At 34.1% G+C, this 18,346-nt stretch overlaps 1 protein-coding gene across 1 annotated transcript; it reads left to right on the top strand.

The window, feature by feature from the left end:
- Positions 1-4,623: 4,623 nt before the first annotated feature.
- On the top strand, positions 4,624-6,603 carry LOC120071557 (protein DETOXIFICATION 51). The gene has a single exon (XM_039023886.1). The coding sequence runs from the start codon at positions 4,862-4,864 to the stop codon at positions 6,443-6,445; it is 1,584 nt and encodes a 527-aa protein (XP_038879814.1). The 5' UTR covers positions 4,624-4,861; the 3' UTR covers positions 6,446-6,603.
- The last annotated feature ends 11,743 nt before the right edge of the window (positions 6,604-18,346 follow it).

Here is an 18,346-nt window from a genome sequence, read left to right as displayed (position 1 = left end):
AAAACGAATTTCTATAAGAGAATTCAAAAGTCATTTTGAATTCATGATTTCGATAGTTCACTATTTTGGTGTATTCGTTGTTGACATTTTACTTTATCTTCCTCTTATTCAATCTATGCTATACATAATTTCATCGTTAAAGAATTAATAAACTATAATAATAAGAATAAAAATAAATATTTTAAAAAAATTCATGAATAAAAAATCTGTTTCTGAAAATTTAAAAATTAAAATAGAATAAAATTAAAAGTTGAAGGAGCAAATTATGCAAACCGGGAAAAAAAAATCAAATGGGAATGAATGGGTTTGATTTGCTGCAGGAACGGAGGGAAGAAGACGCCTCCGTTATAGAAACATCTGAAATTGAAAAGCAGTGGCTATTGGATTGGGCCCACATAAAACGATGACGTTTTAGGGAAACGAGTGGGTCTGATTCCCGGTTTTATCTTCGTTTCCCGTTTTTCGTTTGTACGTTTTTGAAAACGACAATAAATAGAAATGGTCCAGTCAGCATTACCAGAGCCAGCCACACACAGCCACATCATCGATTACGACACGTCGGATTAATAATATATCACCACATTACCACACTACAACGACATGTCTCCTCTTCTTCCCTCTGTTTCCTTTTCTTTCACCTTTCTCTCTCTCTCTCTCCCTTAATTTTCACACCACGCCGTCATCCACCATTTCTTTACCGACATCGTATCTCTCTCTTTTTTTCCCTTTTAATTTAAGTTAGAGAAATTGTTAATTTATACTCTTAAGGGTGAAAATCAGTTCAGTTTTGTTAGTTTTTAAATCAATCAAAAACTAAATCAAATCGATCATTTCTATAAGTGAACTAAATTCACGTTCAATAAATAACAAATCATTAGAAATTTCTTTTTATTTGGATAATTGTTTTAAATAAAATATTTTCAAATGATAGTACATTTTGTTATATTTATAAATAAGTTAGTTCATTTTTTTATATTTGAAAACAACCATTTTTATTTGGTTTATTTATTATCAATCTGGTTCTCGACTTTTAGCCTTTTCTTTTTTCTTCCAATATTTTATTTTTATTGTTGGTTTTGATTTGAATTTATTTACTCTTTCGAAATAAAAATTGGGTTTTTTTTTTTTATTAAAAAAAAGATTGAAATTGGACATTTTAGTTTTTTTCTTAGTCTTTTTCTAAATAACAAACATACATGCATAATAATACATTGTCCCCCTTTTTTAAATAACAAATATATATACACCATAGTAATTTACTAAAAGGGACATAGGTTTGGTCCTTATCGATTTTTTTTTATAAAAAAAAATCGATTCAAACCAATAATTTTTTGTTGTCTTCAAATACAAACCAAGATATCTAATTTTATACTAAAAAACTAGTAACTCACGAGTTTAGGAGAGGTACATGAATGAACCGATGACATCCGAATGAGAGAGATCTTGTAGATATGAAAGTATGGTAAAGAAAAGCTTAAAAGAATTGAAAGTTACTACATACACCAACAAGGTGCACTTTTCTTTTCAGTAACTCAATCACAAAAACTCCAAAGTTCAGTATGGAAAGAACTCATATTGGTAAGTTAAGTATGCAAGAAATCGGGCTGGTTTATGTGGATTGTCTTCCCTCTAGGAAGTAGTTTAAGATAAGTAGATAGTGTGACCAGGAGAATGTCGGACCATCAGATGGCGAATCTGGATTCCAAATCCTCTATATTATGTTTCATTTTGAAAAATATAGTGACATATTTATAATTGTATCAATTAAACCTCTAAATCTTAAAAAGTGAATCAATTTCGACTCTCAATTAATATTACTTTTTAGAGTTATTCATGCATCAATTTTAATAATCTATTTTGTAGAATCGATATTTGAAGAAGCTTATATATGTATGCGAATTGACGTATGGATAACTTTCAAAGGTCATCATAATATCTCTAAATTAATTCGTTAATATAAAAAAAAATATAAATTATAAACCTTATACGATATTTTTCCGTATGAAATATAAAAAGAATGGATAAACTGATTCACTCAAAAAAAAATTAAGACTTTGAATTGATGTAATCTAAAGATTAAAGATATAAAGGGATATTTTCTCGTTAATTTAATTTAGTTTACTTTTTTTTTTTAATTATTATTTATGGTATGGACTTTCTGATCTTCTCTTTTTCTACAAATTAATATATTTCAAGTAATCACGGGTAACTGCTTTCATTCTTTGTATTTAATGAATGATAAGCTAAATAGTTGAATTGTATTTAAAGGAAAATAATAATAATTATGTTTATTTATTTACTTATTATTATTAATTTTATGGTGTTTTAATTAATAATTAATGATTATGTATTAAAATACGATTTCTGTTCTTTACAAAGTCAAATGTTCAATAGACTGGCATGCATTTTGCATAGCTGACTTTTAATACAAGGGATAGAACATGAATGGATTTTGCCCCTCTAAAGGGGTTTTTCCCCTTAAAGTACAGAAAAAAAAATTATATTCTGATTCTTTTTTTTTCTTTGAAAAAAAAAATTGTACCTCGAATATATTATATAAGGTTGGAGATTCAAAGAATTTGTATAATTTAGAAAAATGTAAAAATAAAAATACTTTTAATTATATTTTAAGGTCGTTTTCAAATATAGGAAAAAGAATCAAAATATTTACAAATGTAGTAAAATTTTACTGTCGCAATCTATTGTAGATAGACCATGATATTTTGTTATTATTTGTAAATATTTTTCAGTAGTTTTGTTTAAAATATTTTCCTTATATTTTATAACCATATGATTTTTTTTTTTTAATATTTAAACTTATAAATGTAGTATTTCTACCTATGAATTTATTTCTTGCTTCGTTATCCATTTTTCGGAAGATGTTTTCAAAGATCGAAGTTGAGATATTGAAAAAAAAATTGCTTTTAATTTTTGGAATCGACTATGAATTCAAATTTTTTTTTGAAAAAATTTGGAGTGGTTGTAAATAAATTTTAAGAAAACAAAATTTCAAAAACTAATCACTTAGATCCCATTTGATAACCGTTTTGTTTTTGTTTTTGAAAATTAAGCCTATAGATACTACTTCTATTCCAAATTTCTCCATTTGTTATATCTACTTTTTACCAATGGTTTAAAAAATCTAAGCCAAAATTTGAGAACTAAAAAAAAGTAGCATTCAAAAAGTTATTTTTGTTTTTAAAATTTAATTAAGAATTCAATTATTGTACTTAAAAAAAGATGCAAATCATTGTAAGAAATGTTTTTTAAAAGCAAAAAGATTTAAATTTAAAAAAAAAAAAAAATCAAATGATTACCAAACAGTCCTTAGTTTGTTTGATTATAAATACTTCTTCCATTATTGGTCTCTTTATTTAATTGTTTACATTTTAGAAGTATTTCCAAAATTCAAATCAAGCTTTATCTAAAGTGATTTTAAAACCATGATTAAGAAATAGTAATAGCTATCAAGTTCGAGATCTAAAAAATTTCAAAGTTGCAACTCTAATTAAAATCGTAAATTCTTTTAATCTTTTTCACAGTGAATATAAAAATAAACATGAAAACAATAGAGTGACTATAAAGTATTACATACGTATAACTTTATAACTAGTCATTTGTTATACTTACAAGTTTCAAATTGCCATCCAAAGTATAATTTTTTTAAAAAAAATATATGGAGAGAGAATTATGGGACCCTGAAAAAGGTTTGGACTATTGACTCTCTCGACTCTATTATTTAAATTGGAGAGAAAAAAAAAGTAAATAATTAAAGCCATAACTAAAAAATTAATTATCACTATTATTCTTAGCTTTGACATTTGTTTTAAAAATATCCTTATATTCTTAGAAATAAAAATCCTTTAGAATTTTATACAAAAATCGAGATTTAGAATTGTATGGTGATGATCTAAAATGATAATGATCCAAAATTTGGTTTTAGGTTACCGTCACATCATTTCATGTCTCAATATCCATAAGAAATTCTAAAAAAATTATACTCCAAGAATATTTTTGAAATGTTTAAGAAAGTTCAAAAGTAAATTTTCAACATTTAAAACAAATGACAAAGTTTAAGAGTATTATTTTTAGGAGTAATACTTGGGTGCTTCTATCTTTATGTGTATGAAGATAGTAAGATGCATGGATATAAAGTGCATGTTAGGATGCACCCAAGTAGGGGTGAGCATGATAGACCCAAAAATTGACCATCGACCAAATCAAAGTCGATTGGTGTTGGTTTGGAAAAATTACAAACCGGAAAGTTTCAAAAAAATTTTAAGAATAAAATTGACCAAACATATCAACCAAAACCGACCAATTGATGGATTTTCATTCTTCGATAGTAGAAATCGGTTTGAACATTTACTAAATCGACTTCGATCGACTAATGCTCACCCCTTGACCCAAGTATTACTCTCAAAATATAAGAAAAAAAGTAAAATAAATTTTATCACACGACAAATTATGATTGAACAACCTAGTAGAATACACTCATATCCGTGGAATCTAAATATTTTTATAATTTAATCATAATGAAAGGAGATGAGATGAAATAAGTAGATGAGAGGGCGAAGGGCAACAGAAAATTGGGGGCATTGTTTGGCTATAAATAAGGATGATAGCCATTGCACTTACGCCCACACAAACACACACTCATAGAAATAGACATTCCCACATTAAACATACCATTTCCTTCCCCGACACCCAATTTTTTTTCCCTTTTCTTTCTTGGTTGATTCCACACAATTTGACAAATTGAGCTTTTTGGCTTCTGTCTGTACTCTCAATTGTACCTCCATAACAAACACAATCATCATCCTCAACAACAACAACACCAACATTACCTCTTTCTTTCATTATGTGTCAATTTGATTCTCAATCTGACCTCCTTCCACCGTCGTCGCCGCCCTCGTCGTCGTCGTTTCAAGTCAACCTCTTTCTAGACCTCTTATCATCTTTTGAAGACCCAAAACTCCGTCATAAAAACTCCCCACTTATCCTCCGTTCGTCCGTCATTGAAATCATCACCGAAGCTAAATCTCTCTTCTCTCTCGCTTTCCCCATTGTTCTTACTGCCCTCATTCTCTACTCTCGCTCCATTATCTCCATGCTTTTTTTAGGCCACTTGGGTGATTTAGAACTAGCCGCTGGCTCTTTAGCCATCGCTTTTGCTAACATCACTGGTTACTCTGTTTTATCAGGCCTTGCTTTAGGAATGGAGCCACTCTGTTCTCAAGCCTTCGGTGCCCACCGTCCGAAACTCCTCTGTTTAACTCTTCACCGTTCTGTAATTTTCCTTCTCGTTTCTTCATTACCCATTTCGATTCTTTGGTTAAACATCTCCAAAATCCTCTTATTCCTTCACCAAGATCCCGCCATCACTAAATTAGCTCATACTTATTTAATCTTCTCCCTCCCTGATTTGCTCTGTAATTCCTTCATTCACCCAATTCGGATTTACCTTCGAGCTCAAGGAATTACTCATCCTCTCACTTTGGCTTCTCTCGCTGGTACCATTTTCCATTTGCCCATTAATCTCCTCCTCGTTTCCCACTTCCGTTTTGGCATCGCCGGCGTCGCTGCTGCCTCCGCCGCCACGAATTTCGTTGTTCTGTTTTTCTTGATCTTGTACATAATGGCCTCTGGCATCTTCGTCCCCACATGGACCCCACCCACACGCGAGTGCCTGACCGGATGGACCCCACTTCTGAAACTCGCTGCTCCGAGTTGCGTTTCGGTTTGTTTGGAATGGTGGTGGTACGAGATCATGATCATCCTCTGTGGACTTTTAGCGAACCCCAAAGCAACCGTCGCTTCCATGGGTGTTTTGATTCAAACGACGTCGTTGATTTATATCTTCCCTTCTTCCCTCGGGTTCGCTGTTTCAACTCGGGTCGGTAACGAACTCGGAGCGAATCGTCCCGGAAAAGCGAAATTATCCGCCGTGGTTGCAGTTTTTGTAGCTGTAATCATGGGGTTATCCGCCACTACATTCGCCGTCTCAATGCGAAACATATGGGCTCGGATTTTCACTAACGATCTCGAAATCCTCCGTCTCACATCCACGGCGTTACCCATTTTGGGTCTCTGCGAGATCGGAAACTGTCCACAGACGGTAGGGTGCGGCGTTTTGAGAGGGAGTGCGCGGCCATCGACGGCGGCGCGTATAAATTTAAGCGCATTTTATGTAGTGGGGATGCCTGTGGCGGTTGGGCTTGGGCTTTTTTTAGGAGTCGGGTTTTCGGGTTTGTGGTTGGGCCTGTTGTCGGCCCAAGTGAGTTGTGCTGGGTTGATGTTGTATGTAATTGGAAGTACCGATTGGGATTTACAAGCAGAGAGGTCAAAGGAGTTAACATCTGACGTCGTTTTGGATAACGAAGACGTCGAAGAAAGTCTTCCTCTCACTTCTATAATTGTCGTCGCGGAAAACCCTAAACCCTAAATTCAATTTTTTCGAAAAAGAAAAAAAAATTATTTCTCACTCTTCTTCTCGAGTTTGGTTTCATGATATTAATCATTTAAATTTTATTTTGTTATTATTCCATTGCGTGTCATAAATCCCATATCATACATAATTGTATCTATACCCCAATTAATTAATCAATGATATAAATTTATTAGTGAAACTGATAGATTTTACTATATTTATAATTCTTTAAAAATATTACTATACATTTAATTATTATTCTTAAAAGTGCTATCAAATACAATTACACTAATATTTAAGAGGTTGTTTGAGCCTCAAACTTGTATAAGATAGAGTGAGCTATTATAACTAAATGAGTGTTTTAGTCTCTTGCTAAAACTATTTGAAAACTTTCATTATTATCTCAAGTGTTTATTATTTTTTATTTATCATCTCCCCCGTTTATAATTCATACTAAAATAATCCGTAATTCAAAATGAGCTATGATAACCCACATCCTAAATAATCTTGAAGGAGCTCTAAAAGAAATAAGAAAACATGTTTGGGATATTGAGACAGATATGGTGGGGGGGGGGGAAAGAAAAGAGAATTGGAGTAAAGATTGGGATTAAAGTGCAAAATAGAAGACGACACGTCTGAAGAGCAAAGACTGGGCTGTAAGCTGCAAACCCATCACATCACTTTTTTTTTTTTTTTTTTTAACACAAAAAGAAATAATATATTTAAAAGAAAATAAATATTTAAATTTGACGTTTGGCACGTACCGGCCGCTCCCTCTGTTTGTGCTTTGTCTTCCTCAAAATTTGGTCCCACTCAATATATTTACATATCTCTATACCATTTTTTTTCCTTTCTTATTTTAGCACTTTAATGCATTTTATCCACTTTACCCCCCAAATTATAATTTATATAATGGGACCCAATTACTAATAAATAAATAAATAATTAAATAAACGTCTATTTAGTTAGACAATTCGAATTCCATCCTATGTTTTTAGGTTAATTGCATTTGACAGATAGATTGGATAATTTTGTTTGCAAAATCTATGATTTAAATAGAATTATGAAGACAATATATTTATGTCTGTAATGTATTTAGATTTTGTTTGAAATTTTAAAATACGTAATTATATTTAAAAAAGATTAAAAAATATTAACAAATATAATATTTCATTGTGTAAACTCAATTATTTTTATTGAATTAAAATGTGTTATATAATATATTAAATTATATTGTCAAACACATTTTTGATGATTGTTCAAATTGGAATTCAATTTATTAATCTTCATATGAAATGCGTTCTATTTTTATTGAATAACTTATTTTCAAATTTCTGTTTATAGATTATTTATCATAGCTTATCTTAACTTACTCAAATAACTCAAACTGATATGTTACTATCTTTAACATACTTCGACATTTAAATCATGTTTAGATTTAGGTAGTATCAAGATATATAGAGGTACTATTGGCAAAGAATGGTATGTGGTTGTCAAATGGTTAGTTAGTCCCTTCTCCTATTTTTGTAGCATATATTTCGTTTTGAGCTCACAAATGAATGGGGATGTATCGATAACCTAGTTTATTAATGAAATATTAATCTTAAGATATGTCATTATATGTTTTGATTTTGCTTTCTATACTTAAAAAAGAAAAAAACAAAACATATGTCAACCTCTAGTTCTAGTAAAAAAACAAATCAAAATTGAACAAATAGGAATGAAGGGTCCTTCGGACGATTAATCATGTCAATTAACAGCTTACAATCAAAATAAATCGTGATACAATCTACCTCAGCTTGAAGTGCCAAATTCATACGATGCGGCCTTAACTACCGAAGATCCGTTGTGTAATACACAACCAAAATCATTAATATCTATGAATGGTCAAAGTAAGCACAACTCAATTGACATATCAATATTTTATTCGATCGGAAGGTCTAAGGTTAAGATCTCCATCCTATTAAGTAGTTAAAGTAACTCTATCTATGAATGTAATAAGATATGATGAGTGCGTGTACATCATTCTAGCATTGTTTTTTTGTTGACTAAATATTGGTGATAATTGTTGGGGGTATCCATGTCTGATTTTCAAGAAACAAAGACTCAATCATACATACAAATATTTGTAGCAGATAATGCGCGAGCAAGACTTACAAATACATTATCAGCTTTTTTCATTTCTCTTTGTCATTTAGTTCTGTGATTTTTCTTGTCTTTTTTTTACGTACCAATCTCTCAAATGGGCCCATCTAAATTTGAATCTTCCTTTGTTTTTTTTTTTTTTTGTGTTGTAATATGTCCTTAAACAAAATCTCTTCCAAAATGAAGGTTTTGGATTATCTCTTCATAATCTAATATAAGTAAAGAAGCAAAACGTATCATGCAAATAACTATCGTTGATGCCAAATTCTAGATAGAAAAAAATACACTTGATTGTCACGTGCCAACAAGAAAATTTGTAATTTAGGAAGAAGAAAATCTGTAAAACAAAGAAGAAATGGACTTTGGTGCAAAAGTAAGAGATGGAGAACTGTAGAGAGGAGAAGAAGTCATAAGCTTAAGTTCGAGTTTGATTTTAAGATTAAGATTAAGTTCAAGTTACCTCATATGAAGTTATAATAATGTATTCTATAGAAAAAATGACAAGAGGTTACCTTTTTCTCTTAAAAATGAATATTTTCTTATCGTATATAAGTTAGGACTAGAATTTAGATTTGATTGGATTAATGATTAGTTGATCTCCTACATTTTTTTCTATCTTTTGGTATAATTCATCGGGACCAATTTTTCACTTATGACAATTATATAAATGTTTTGCTAATTTAAAGTGTGGGATATAATATTTGAATTGACACACGAATCATATTTTGAATCGAAAACACAGAAATCAGATTCAAAGTATTAGACCCTATTCATTATACTAATTGAATATGGAAATGTGTATAAAAGAGTTGAATTAGAGAGTGATCAATGAGTGGTTGGTTTGGAGTTTGAAGTTAAAAAGAGAAACTTGAGAGTGCTAATTAGTGGATGTCTTCAAAGTGAGCTCCAATTTCAACCTATCAAATCCAACCAAATTCTATTGTAAAAGAAATAATAATAATAATAAAAAAGTTTGTCTCAACTTTGACCTTTTCTTCATTATTTCAAATAATTTATTTTTTACTTTATTTTTTTCTTACTTCTATTCAGAAATTAGAAATTATTTATGTTTACCAATAATTATAATAATGGTAATAAAACGACAAATCAAATAAAACCCAAAAACCTTCATGTTAAAGAAAGAAAAATGTAGAGGGAGTACCACCTATAAAGTTTGTCGTCAACGATACTGATATTGGAAAATCATAATTCATAAATATTAAATCATTCAAATCAATCAACTCAATCTCTTTACTGTCTTCTTCAACCCTAACGAAAACAAACTCTTTACTATCTTACATTTATAAGATAGTAAAATGTTCATAAGCTTGTTATTGTAGGAAATATAGCATTTCATTTATTCACTTAGCTTGATTGTTTTGTTTATTGTTATCTTTTTCATTATGGTTAAATCTCCTTTATTCTTTCTTTATTTTTAAGGTAGCCATTGTTTTGTTTGTTGTTGTTTTTCCCATTATAGTTAGGCCCCTCCTTATTTTTAGGATAGTAGTTTATTCTTTTCCTTTTTTAGGTATCTTATTGTTGTTTATAAGGAACCATCCTTTATAATTTACATGGATCGATATAGGGAAATATGCTTTAATCGAACCCCTAACTTAATGTTCTTCATGGTATGCTCTAAAATCATTCCTTTATGTTCTCTCTAAACACCCTTTAACCCACCATGGTTGAGTTTCCAAAAATTAAAGAAACACACCAAACACAACCCAACATATCCATTGTCGTGTTTAATGGAAATAACTTTTAAACATGAAAGAGAGCAATGAAAATTGCTTTGGGAGCTAGGGACAAACTCGATTTTGTCAATGGTAAAAAGAAAAAAAACTTGATGAAGATGCTGCATATTTTGATTCATGGCAAAAGTAAGATTGCATGTTCATGACTTGGATTTTAGGAACTATTCAAACAATATATCTGACAACTTTCTCTACACTAGCAACTCAAAGGAATTATGGAAAGAGTTTGAGGAGAGATATGGCGAGGATAAATGACCTGTAAAGTTCCAAATCTAGTGAGAAATCAACTCTATAAGATAAGATGGTCAAACTGTGGTCACTTATTATACAAGAATCAAAAGACTTTGGGATGAATTGGCAACCATAGTGTCTATACCTTATTGTTCTTGCAGTAAATGTGCTTGTGGTATAGCAAGGAACTTGCTTCTATGGAAAACTCGAACAAAGTGATTCAATTCTTAAAAGGATTGAATGATTCTTTTGACATGATCAAGGTACAGGTTCTTTATATGGATCTATCGTCAATAATCAACAAGGCCTAAGTCATAGTCTTATCTGAAGAAAAACAAAAGATAGTCTACTTGGGGACTCGAAATCAAAGCTACAATGATGCTGCCTTGAATGTTCGTGTAACTACTGACAAGAGAAACAACAAATATGGTGGAATGCATACAAGGGGAGATCCAAGTAAGTTTTGTACCTTTTGCAAAGCTAGTGGACATTTGAAAGATGGTTGTTTTAAGATCATTGGATATCTTAACTGGTACAAAGGATCAAAAGATAAGCCTAAACCTGAGATCAAGTTATGGAACAAAGTAACAACAGGCAAGGGAAGCAACAGATTTGCAGGGCAAGGGAAGCAACATATTTGCAGGCCAAGTATCAGCTGCTGATGATAACTGTAATCTGGACAATCCATTTGATGAGGATTTGTTACAAAATGATCAACAAAAATAGTAATTCGTACGTGGAGAAGAGCATGTAATACACTCGTCTCTTACTTGGCTATCGAAATCACCAACTTGAAGGAACAAAATTAGAAGAAAAATCTCTTATATATTTTCTCAAAAAGATCTAAATCTCACCTTGAAGGAAGCCTCTCTTTGGTTTCGGTGACAGCTACAACAAGAAGATGAAGAAGAAAAATTGAAGCACAAACTGAGAATGAAACAAGGAGGTAAAAGGAAGAAGAAAACAACACCAGAAAGTATAGTGATTTGACTTTATCAAAGCCTACATCCACTTCTAAAAGTAGCCATAGATTTCATCTTCATTTAAGTGTTGAGCAGAAAAATTGAAGCTTAGAAAGACAGAGTACAATCAGGTATATCACTCTTCTTACTAGACCCTCTTTATTACATTCATCATTTTTTTTGTGAACAGGATGACAAAAACAATCGCCCCTCTCACCTTTCTTATATACCTTTTTTGTATTACATTTATTTGATTTTAAAAGGAAACAAATATTTAGGATAAGAGGTCTAATAGAATCGGTTATTTTTGCCATGTGACTGAGAGCTGAATGATGAGAAGTGATGCATTATTTTATGCGGTGATATAATGAAAGGAAATTGTGGTGATGGAAAATGCATTGTGCAACAAGTTTTCTCAGCAGAACTCAAGTATAAATTCTGCTGAGTTTCCTGGTAAGTCTAGGGTCAAACTCAGGGACTAAGGAAAACAATATGCAATAATAATTTTTAAGATGACTTTGCGGCAACCAATAAATCAAATAGTTGTTGGGTTGTTGTTTGCGGTGTAAAATGTATGCGGCAGAGTTAAGAAAAGAGTTAATAATACGGAAGATGCGCTGAATATGTAGGGGAGCGGGTTGAGAAGGGGTTCAACTAACACTTCCTAGGGTTGCGTTCATATTATGCGATCATGCAACACACATACAATAACAAATCATCTCTCAATGCAAATGCTACGACTTCTAGTTTTAGAACGCATGCGGTATATGCGATAAAGTCTATAGGATCTACACATAAGCCTCTATTCTTGTCTATGCGATGACAAATGACACACACACATACAAGGCGACCGCATAATACCATAACTTATCTCTAGGGTGCATGCGATGCATGTTGGCAAACAGAGCTTATCTTTAAGTCCCTATCTCTTGCTTATGCAGATCTAATCTTGCTCTCTCGAGTCTAGATTCTAACCTAGCTCTCTCAAGTCTTAGGCTCTTTCTTTAGACTCTCTCTCGAGTAGCTCTAAAGGGGTGTTGGGCGCAACATAAGACAAGATGATTGCATGCAATGAAAATCCTAGGTCATGTTAGCTCAGTTCTTCTCAACCCATTTGATAAATTTAGCTACTTATGCATGCTTTCAAGAGAGTGAACAGATGTAGATAAGAAAGTTCCATTTTATAGATATAGAATTGAAATATAGAATAACAATGCAAAATAAGAATAAAGAGCCTGGTAGCAATCTCTTGCTTCCTAAGGCTTTTTACACTGTTCTTCTCTACTTTGCTCAAAAGATAATCTTGCTCTCGCAAGAGCCCTCTTTATGTTTTCCCACACCTTCTGGGTTATCTCTCGAGTTGACCAGAGTAATCTTCTGGCGTCTCTTCCCTTCTCTCGCTCCGCCTTCTAAGTAAAAAGAAAAACTATGAACAACGCTAAGTATCTATGGAGAAAATTATTTAACTGTCCGAACTTCTTCATTGAAGGTGGCTTCTGGTATTTATAGAGCTTCAGGATGAAAGACTTCTTCTCTCTTATGATTGCACTGATGGGATGACATTAATTCTCTGCCTGATGCACTGAATATTTGTCACCGAAAAGTTGAGTGTACTTGCTACAGTAGATCGTTAACGACTTGTCAACTTAATTCGGAATTGACCGTCATCAGCTTTTCTGTTCTATCATGATTTATTATGCTTTTCACCCAGATGCGCCCACCAAGTTACGCCGGCTCTATGCGGGCAACCTTCTTGAGTAGATATTGCGAGCACAAATGACCGTATAACCTTGCGTTAACGCAATCTTTTGATGTGCTCGGCCGTTGATTTCTTTGGATCGCATTTTTTGCCTTGCGTTAACGCATATTTTTTCACAAAAATACATAAGTTAACTGTTTTAATGCGATGGGCGCATGCGACCGCAATATTGTGAACTTAATGCTTTGGACGCAATCTTGTATATTTTTATCAATGCAAACCTGCATTGTTTTATAATTAGCACTGTAATTACATGCATTTCTGCCCGTTATCACACCCCCAAATTTTAAATAATGCTTGTCCTCAAGTATAAGCTAAGATTTCATTTAGAAAGTCGACCGCAATCTCATTTCCTAGATTTCTCAAGGATGCCTTATTCAAATCCTATATGCCAAAATTTTCTTAATTCTTATCCAGGTCCATTCTTTAAAAAATTTTTAAATTTAGGGATCGCAAGCTTAACTTAAAAAAGACTTTACTATATTCCAGGACATTGCATGATTTATTCAAAAAAAACATTTTCACTGGGGTATTAAATGATTTTTTTTTATCCTTGCGTATTTTTAGACATTCTTATTTTTTTTCTGACCTTGCGCTGATCATGGCTTGCCCCACGTGTGTCATAGGAATCTAACTACGAGCAAGACGCTCTTTTCAGACTAAACTCATACCCATTTGGCAGCGGAGTTGCAGTCATTTATTTATGCGTTGATCACGATTCCTACCTTCGTTTTGGCTAGCCCCCACGTATGTCATTGTGGACATCAAACTATGAGTAGGATCCGATCGCAACGTTATGATTTTTTTTTGAACAAGGCTAAAAATAGCAAGGTCGAAAATTAATACCGCACCCAAAATTTAAAATACGAAAATGTCCTCATTGACAAAAGATGAAAGAAATCATGCGATGTTCTTAAGAAGTTTCATAAAGGGTCAGTTTGAAAGAAAGCTAGCAAACCACTAACTTCGAGAAATATTTCATGAGGTGACCGTTCCTAAAATTAAGTTGACACTAGTGTATACGAAAAAAAAAAGAAGCATGCTTTCATCATTGATTTCATAATTAGCAATGAGAAATCATGCGATGACTTACTAAATTGATCAATGTTAAATGATTGCGGTGACCAAAGATTTGAGCGGTGATAAAAATTTTCAAAATTAAAATGCGATTGTGATAGTTGCAAATTTGGAATAAAGTTAAGGAAAGATACAACCCCAAATTTGCGCTGTCACCCGCATTTTTATGATGCATCATGCTTTGAAGTGATCTACTTTCTTTTAGATTGACGGTGACGAAATTTAAGTAGTTCGTCTTCGTGTAACGCCTCCGCAATCGTTTACCTTGATCGTTTTCAAAGAAAACATTGAGAGGGTCAAATAATCAAAAACGAAGTTAACAAAATCTCTCTCTCTCTCTCTCTCTCTCTCTCTCTCTCTCTCTCTTTTGATATAAAGAAGTAAAATGAAGACCGATAAATGATATTTGAAATAACATCATAGTAGTGAGAGTTCATGAACCATAAGTAAGAAAAAGGATACTCCAGAAGACTTGCGCCCCAGATGATTTTCTGTTGCATGCCAGCACAAGGGCCACTCACTTCTTTTTCATTCAGAGTTTCTCAGGTCCACAGAGGCGACCTTGCGATGCCAGTCTTCTCCGTGATATACTTTCATTCGTTGCCTATTAACTTTGAATATGTTGGTTTCGTCATCATTGGATAATTCGACCGCGCCATGCGGGAATACTTCTCTGACTATGAAGGGTCCGGACCAACATGACTTTTATTTCCCAGGGAAGAGTCGTAGTTGTGAATTAAATAATAAGACCTTTTGTCCGACTTGAAGGTTCTTTCCGCATAATTGTTTGTCGTGCCAGCGCTTTGTCTGCTCTTTGTAGATCTCTGCGTTCTCGTATACGTTAATTCTCTATTCCTCCATCTCAACCAATTGAAGTTTTCTTGCTTCTCCTGCTACCTTTAATTCAAAATTAAGCTTTTTCACTGCCCACAGCGCTTTGTGCTCTAGGTCTAGTGGTAAATGACATGCTTTACGAAACACCAACGCATATAGAGACATGCCTATTGGTGTCTTATAGGCGATTCTGTATGCCCATAGCGCGTCGTCCAGCTTTATTGCCTAATCCTTTCGCGAAGGCTTTACCACCTTCTCCAATATCAGCTTGATCTCCCGGTTGGACACTTCAACCTGATCATTCGTCTGTGGATGGTATGCGGTAGCCACTTTATGGAGGATATTACATTTGCGCAGCAATTCTTTGACAGTGTAATTGACAAAGTGGGTGCCTTCATCACTTATTATAGCACGTGGGGTGCCAAAACGAGTGAAAATATTCTTCTTCAGGAATTTGGAGACTACTGCCGCATCGCTTGCAGCGGATGCTACTGCTTCTAACCACTTGGATATATAGTCGACGGCTAATAAAATATAGTTTTGACCATTCGATGGTGGGAATGGTCCCATGAAATCAATGGCCCAGATGTCGAATAATTCCAGTTCTAAAATGTTGTTCATGGGCATCGCATGTTTCCATGAAATATTACCCATGCGTTGGCACCGGTCACACTTCGTCACATAGTTTTTGGCATCCTTAAATAGTGTTGGCCAATAGTACCCACTTTGTAATATTTTCGTTGCGGTGCGCTGGCCTCCAAAGTGCCCGCCATATGGTGAATCATGACATTGCGATAATATGCGTTGTTGAGCAGCATTCGGTACACACAGTCACAGAATCTGGTCTGGGCCCCTCTTATACAGATTTGGCTCATCCCAATAATAATATCTGCATTCATGCCTGAGCCACCTCTTTTGTTGGTCAGTGTAATCTTTGGGAAATTACTCGCAAACCAGATAATTTACCATGTCTGCGTACCATGGCAATTCTTCAATCTGAAATAGCTACTCGTCTGGGAACACTGCGCTCACCTCTAACTGATTGCAGTCAACCTCAAGATTTTCCAGTCTAGATAAATGATCCGCAACTTGATTCTCCATCCCCTTGTGGTCAATTATTTCCATATCGAATTCCTAGAGGAAGAGAACCCATCTAATCAATCTCGGCTTTATGTCTTTCTTTGTCATTAAATATTTTATCGCCGAGTGGTCAGTATGGATGAGTACTTTTGTTCCTAGCAAATATGCTATGAATTTCTCCAATGCAAATATTACCACAAACAACTCTTTTTCCGTGGTGATGTAGTTAGTTTGAGGAGGATTCAAAGTCTTACTCGCATATGCAATGGGATGCAGTATTGTTTTTCTCTTTTACGCTAGCACTACTCCCATTGCATATCCGCTCGCGTCACACATTAATTCAAAGAGAAGTGTCCAATATGGTGTGATCAACACGAGTGCGGTCGTTAATGTGTTCTTCAAAATCATGAATGCATTGAGACAATTGTCATCAAAGTCAAAATTTCTATCAGCCTCCATCAACGCACTCAACGGTCGTGCTATCTTAGAAAAGTCTTTGACAAAACGTCTATAAAATTTGGCATGTCCCAAGAAACTCCTGATAACCTTTACACTTGTTGGAGGTGGGAGCTTTTCAATTGCTTCAATTTTTGCCTTGTCCACCTCCAACCCGTCCCTAGATAACTTATGCCCCAGTACGATTCCCTCCTTCACCATAAAATGACATTTCTCCCAATTAAGCATGAGGTTCGTCTCCTTATATCTTTTCAATATCTTCAAGTTGTCAAGACAGACTTCGTAAGTGTGCCCATATACAGAGAAGTCGTCCATGAATATTTCTACAGAGTCTTCGAGATATTCTGAAAAGATGGCCATCATGCACCTTTGGAAAGTGTTCGGCGCATTGCAGAGGCCGAAGATAAGCGGCGAAAAGCAAATGTTCCATACGGGCAAGTGAATGTGGTCTTTTCTTGATCTTCGGGAGCAATCATGATCTATTACAACCTACATACCCATCTAAAAAGCAGTATAAGTCATTTCCAGCTAGACGATCCAGCATTTGGTCAATAAAAGGTAAAGGGAAATGATCTTTCTTTGTTGTCGCATTCAGTTTGCGGTAGTCCATGCAAATACGCTATTCGGTGACGGTTCTTTGTGGTATCAGCTCGTTATTTGCATTAGGGACTTCCGTCATCTTGCCTTTCTTCAGCACGCACTACACAGGGTTGGCCCACTTGCTGTCTGCTATCAGATAGATGATGCCCATGTCTAACCACTTGATTATCTCCTTCTTTACGACCTCCTTCATCGCAAGGTTGAGTCTGCACTAATGTTCGATCGATTCTTTGTGGTTTTCTTCGAGACGAATTCTATGCATATAGTATGCGGGGCTAATTCCTCGAATGTCTGCGAGCGTCCAACCAATTGCTTTTATATATTTTCTCAGAATGCTCAGCAACATATTTTCTTGGTTTTCATTAAGTGCAGAGGAAATGATTACCGACAGCTTCTCATTCGACCCTAGAAACGCATACTTCAGGTGGTTAGGAAGGGTCTTCAACTCTATTGTTGGTGGTTGTTCTAAGGACGATTGTGTTGTTTTTCTTTCTTCATTCACTGTCTACTCATCTTCTTGGGTTGTGATCATCTCATCTTCCTTGTTTGTTTTTTTTGGGATCGCATTGCATGCAACAATGGATGCGATCACATCCTCATATTCGTTTTCATATTTAGGCTTTTCTTCTTCATTCAGACTCTGTTCATCGTCGGATTCATTAAGATCTTCTTCATCAGGATATTTCATGGCACGGATAATGTCAAACTTGAGCTTCTGTCCATGCACGATCAAAGTGATCTCTCCTTTGTACACACCAATTTGGGCACGACCGGTCGATAAAAATGGCCGCCATAGAATAATGGGCACATCTTTGTTTGCTTCGTAGTCCAAGATGATGAAGTCTACTGGCAATATAAAGTTGTCGATTGTAACCAAAACGTCTTTCACCTTCCTCTCTGGATGCACCAAAGATCTTTCGGCTAATTGGAGAGTCACTGTTATGGGCGCAACTTGCCCCACATTCAGCTGCTTGAACATTGACAGAAGCATCAAGTTAATGCTGGCTCCAAGATC

The sequence above is a fragment of the Benincasa hispida genome, chromosome 2, assembly GCF_009727055.1.
Source record: "Benincasa hispida cultivar B227 chromosome 2, ASM972705v1, whole genome shotgun sequence".
Taxonomy (NCBI): Eukaryota; Viridiplantae; Streptophyta; class Magnoliopsida; order Cucurbitales; family Cucurbitaceae; genus Benincasa; species Benincasa hispida.
Note: the sequence above shows the minus strand (reverse complement) of the source record. Positions and strands in the feature narration are given on the sequence as shown.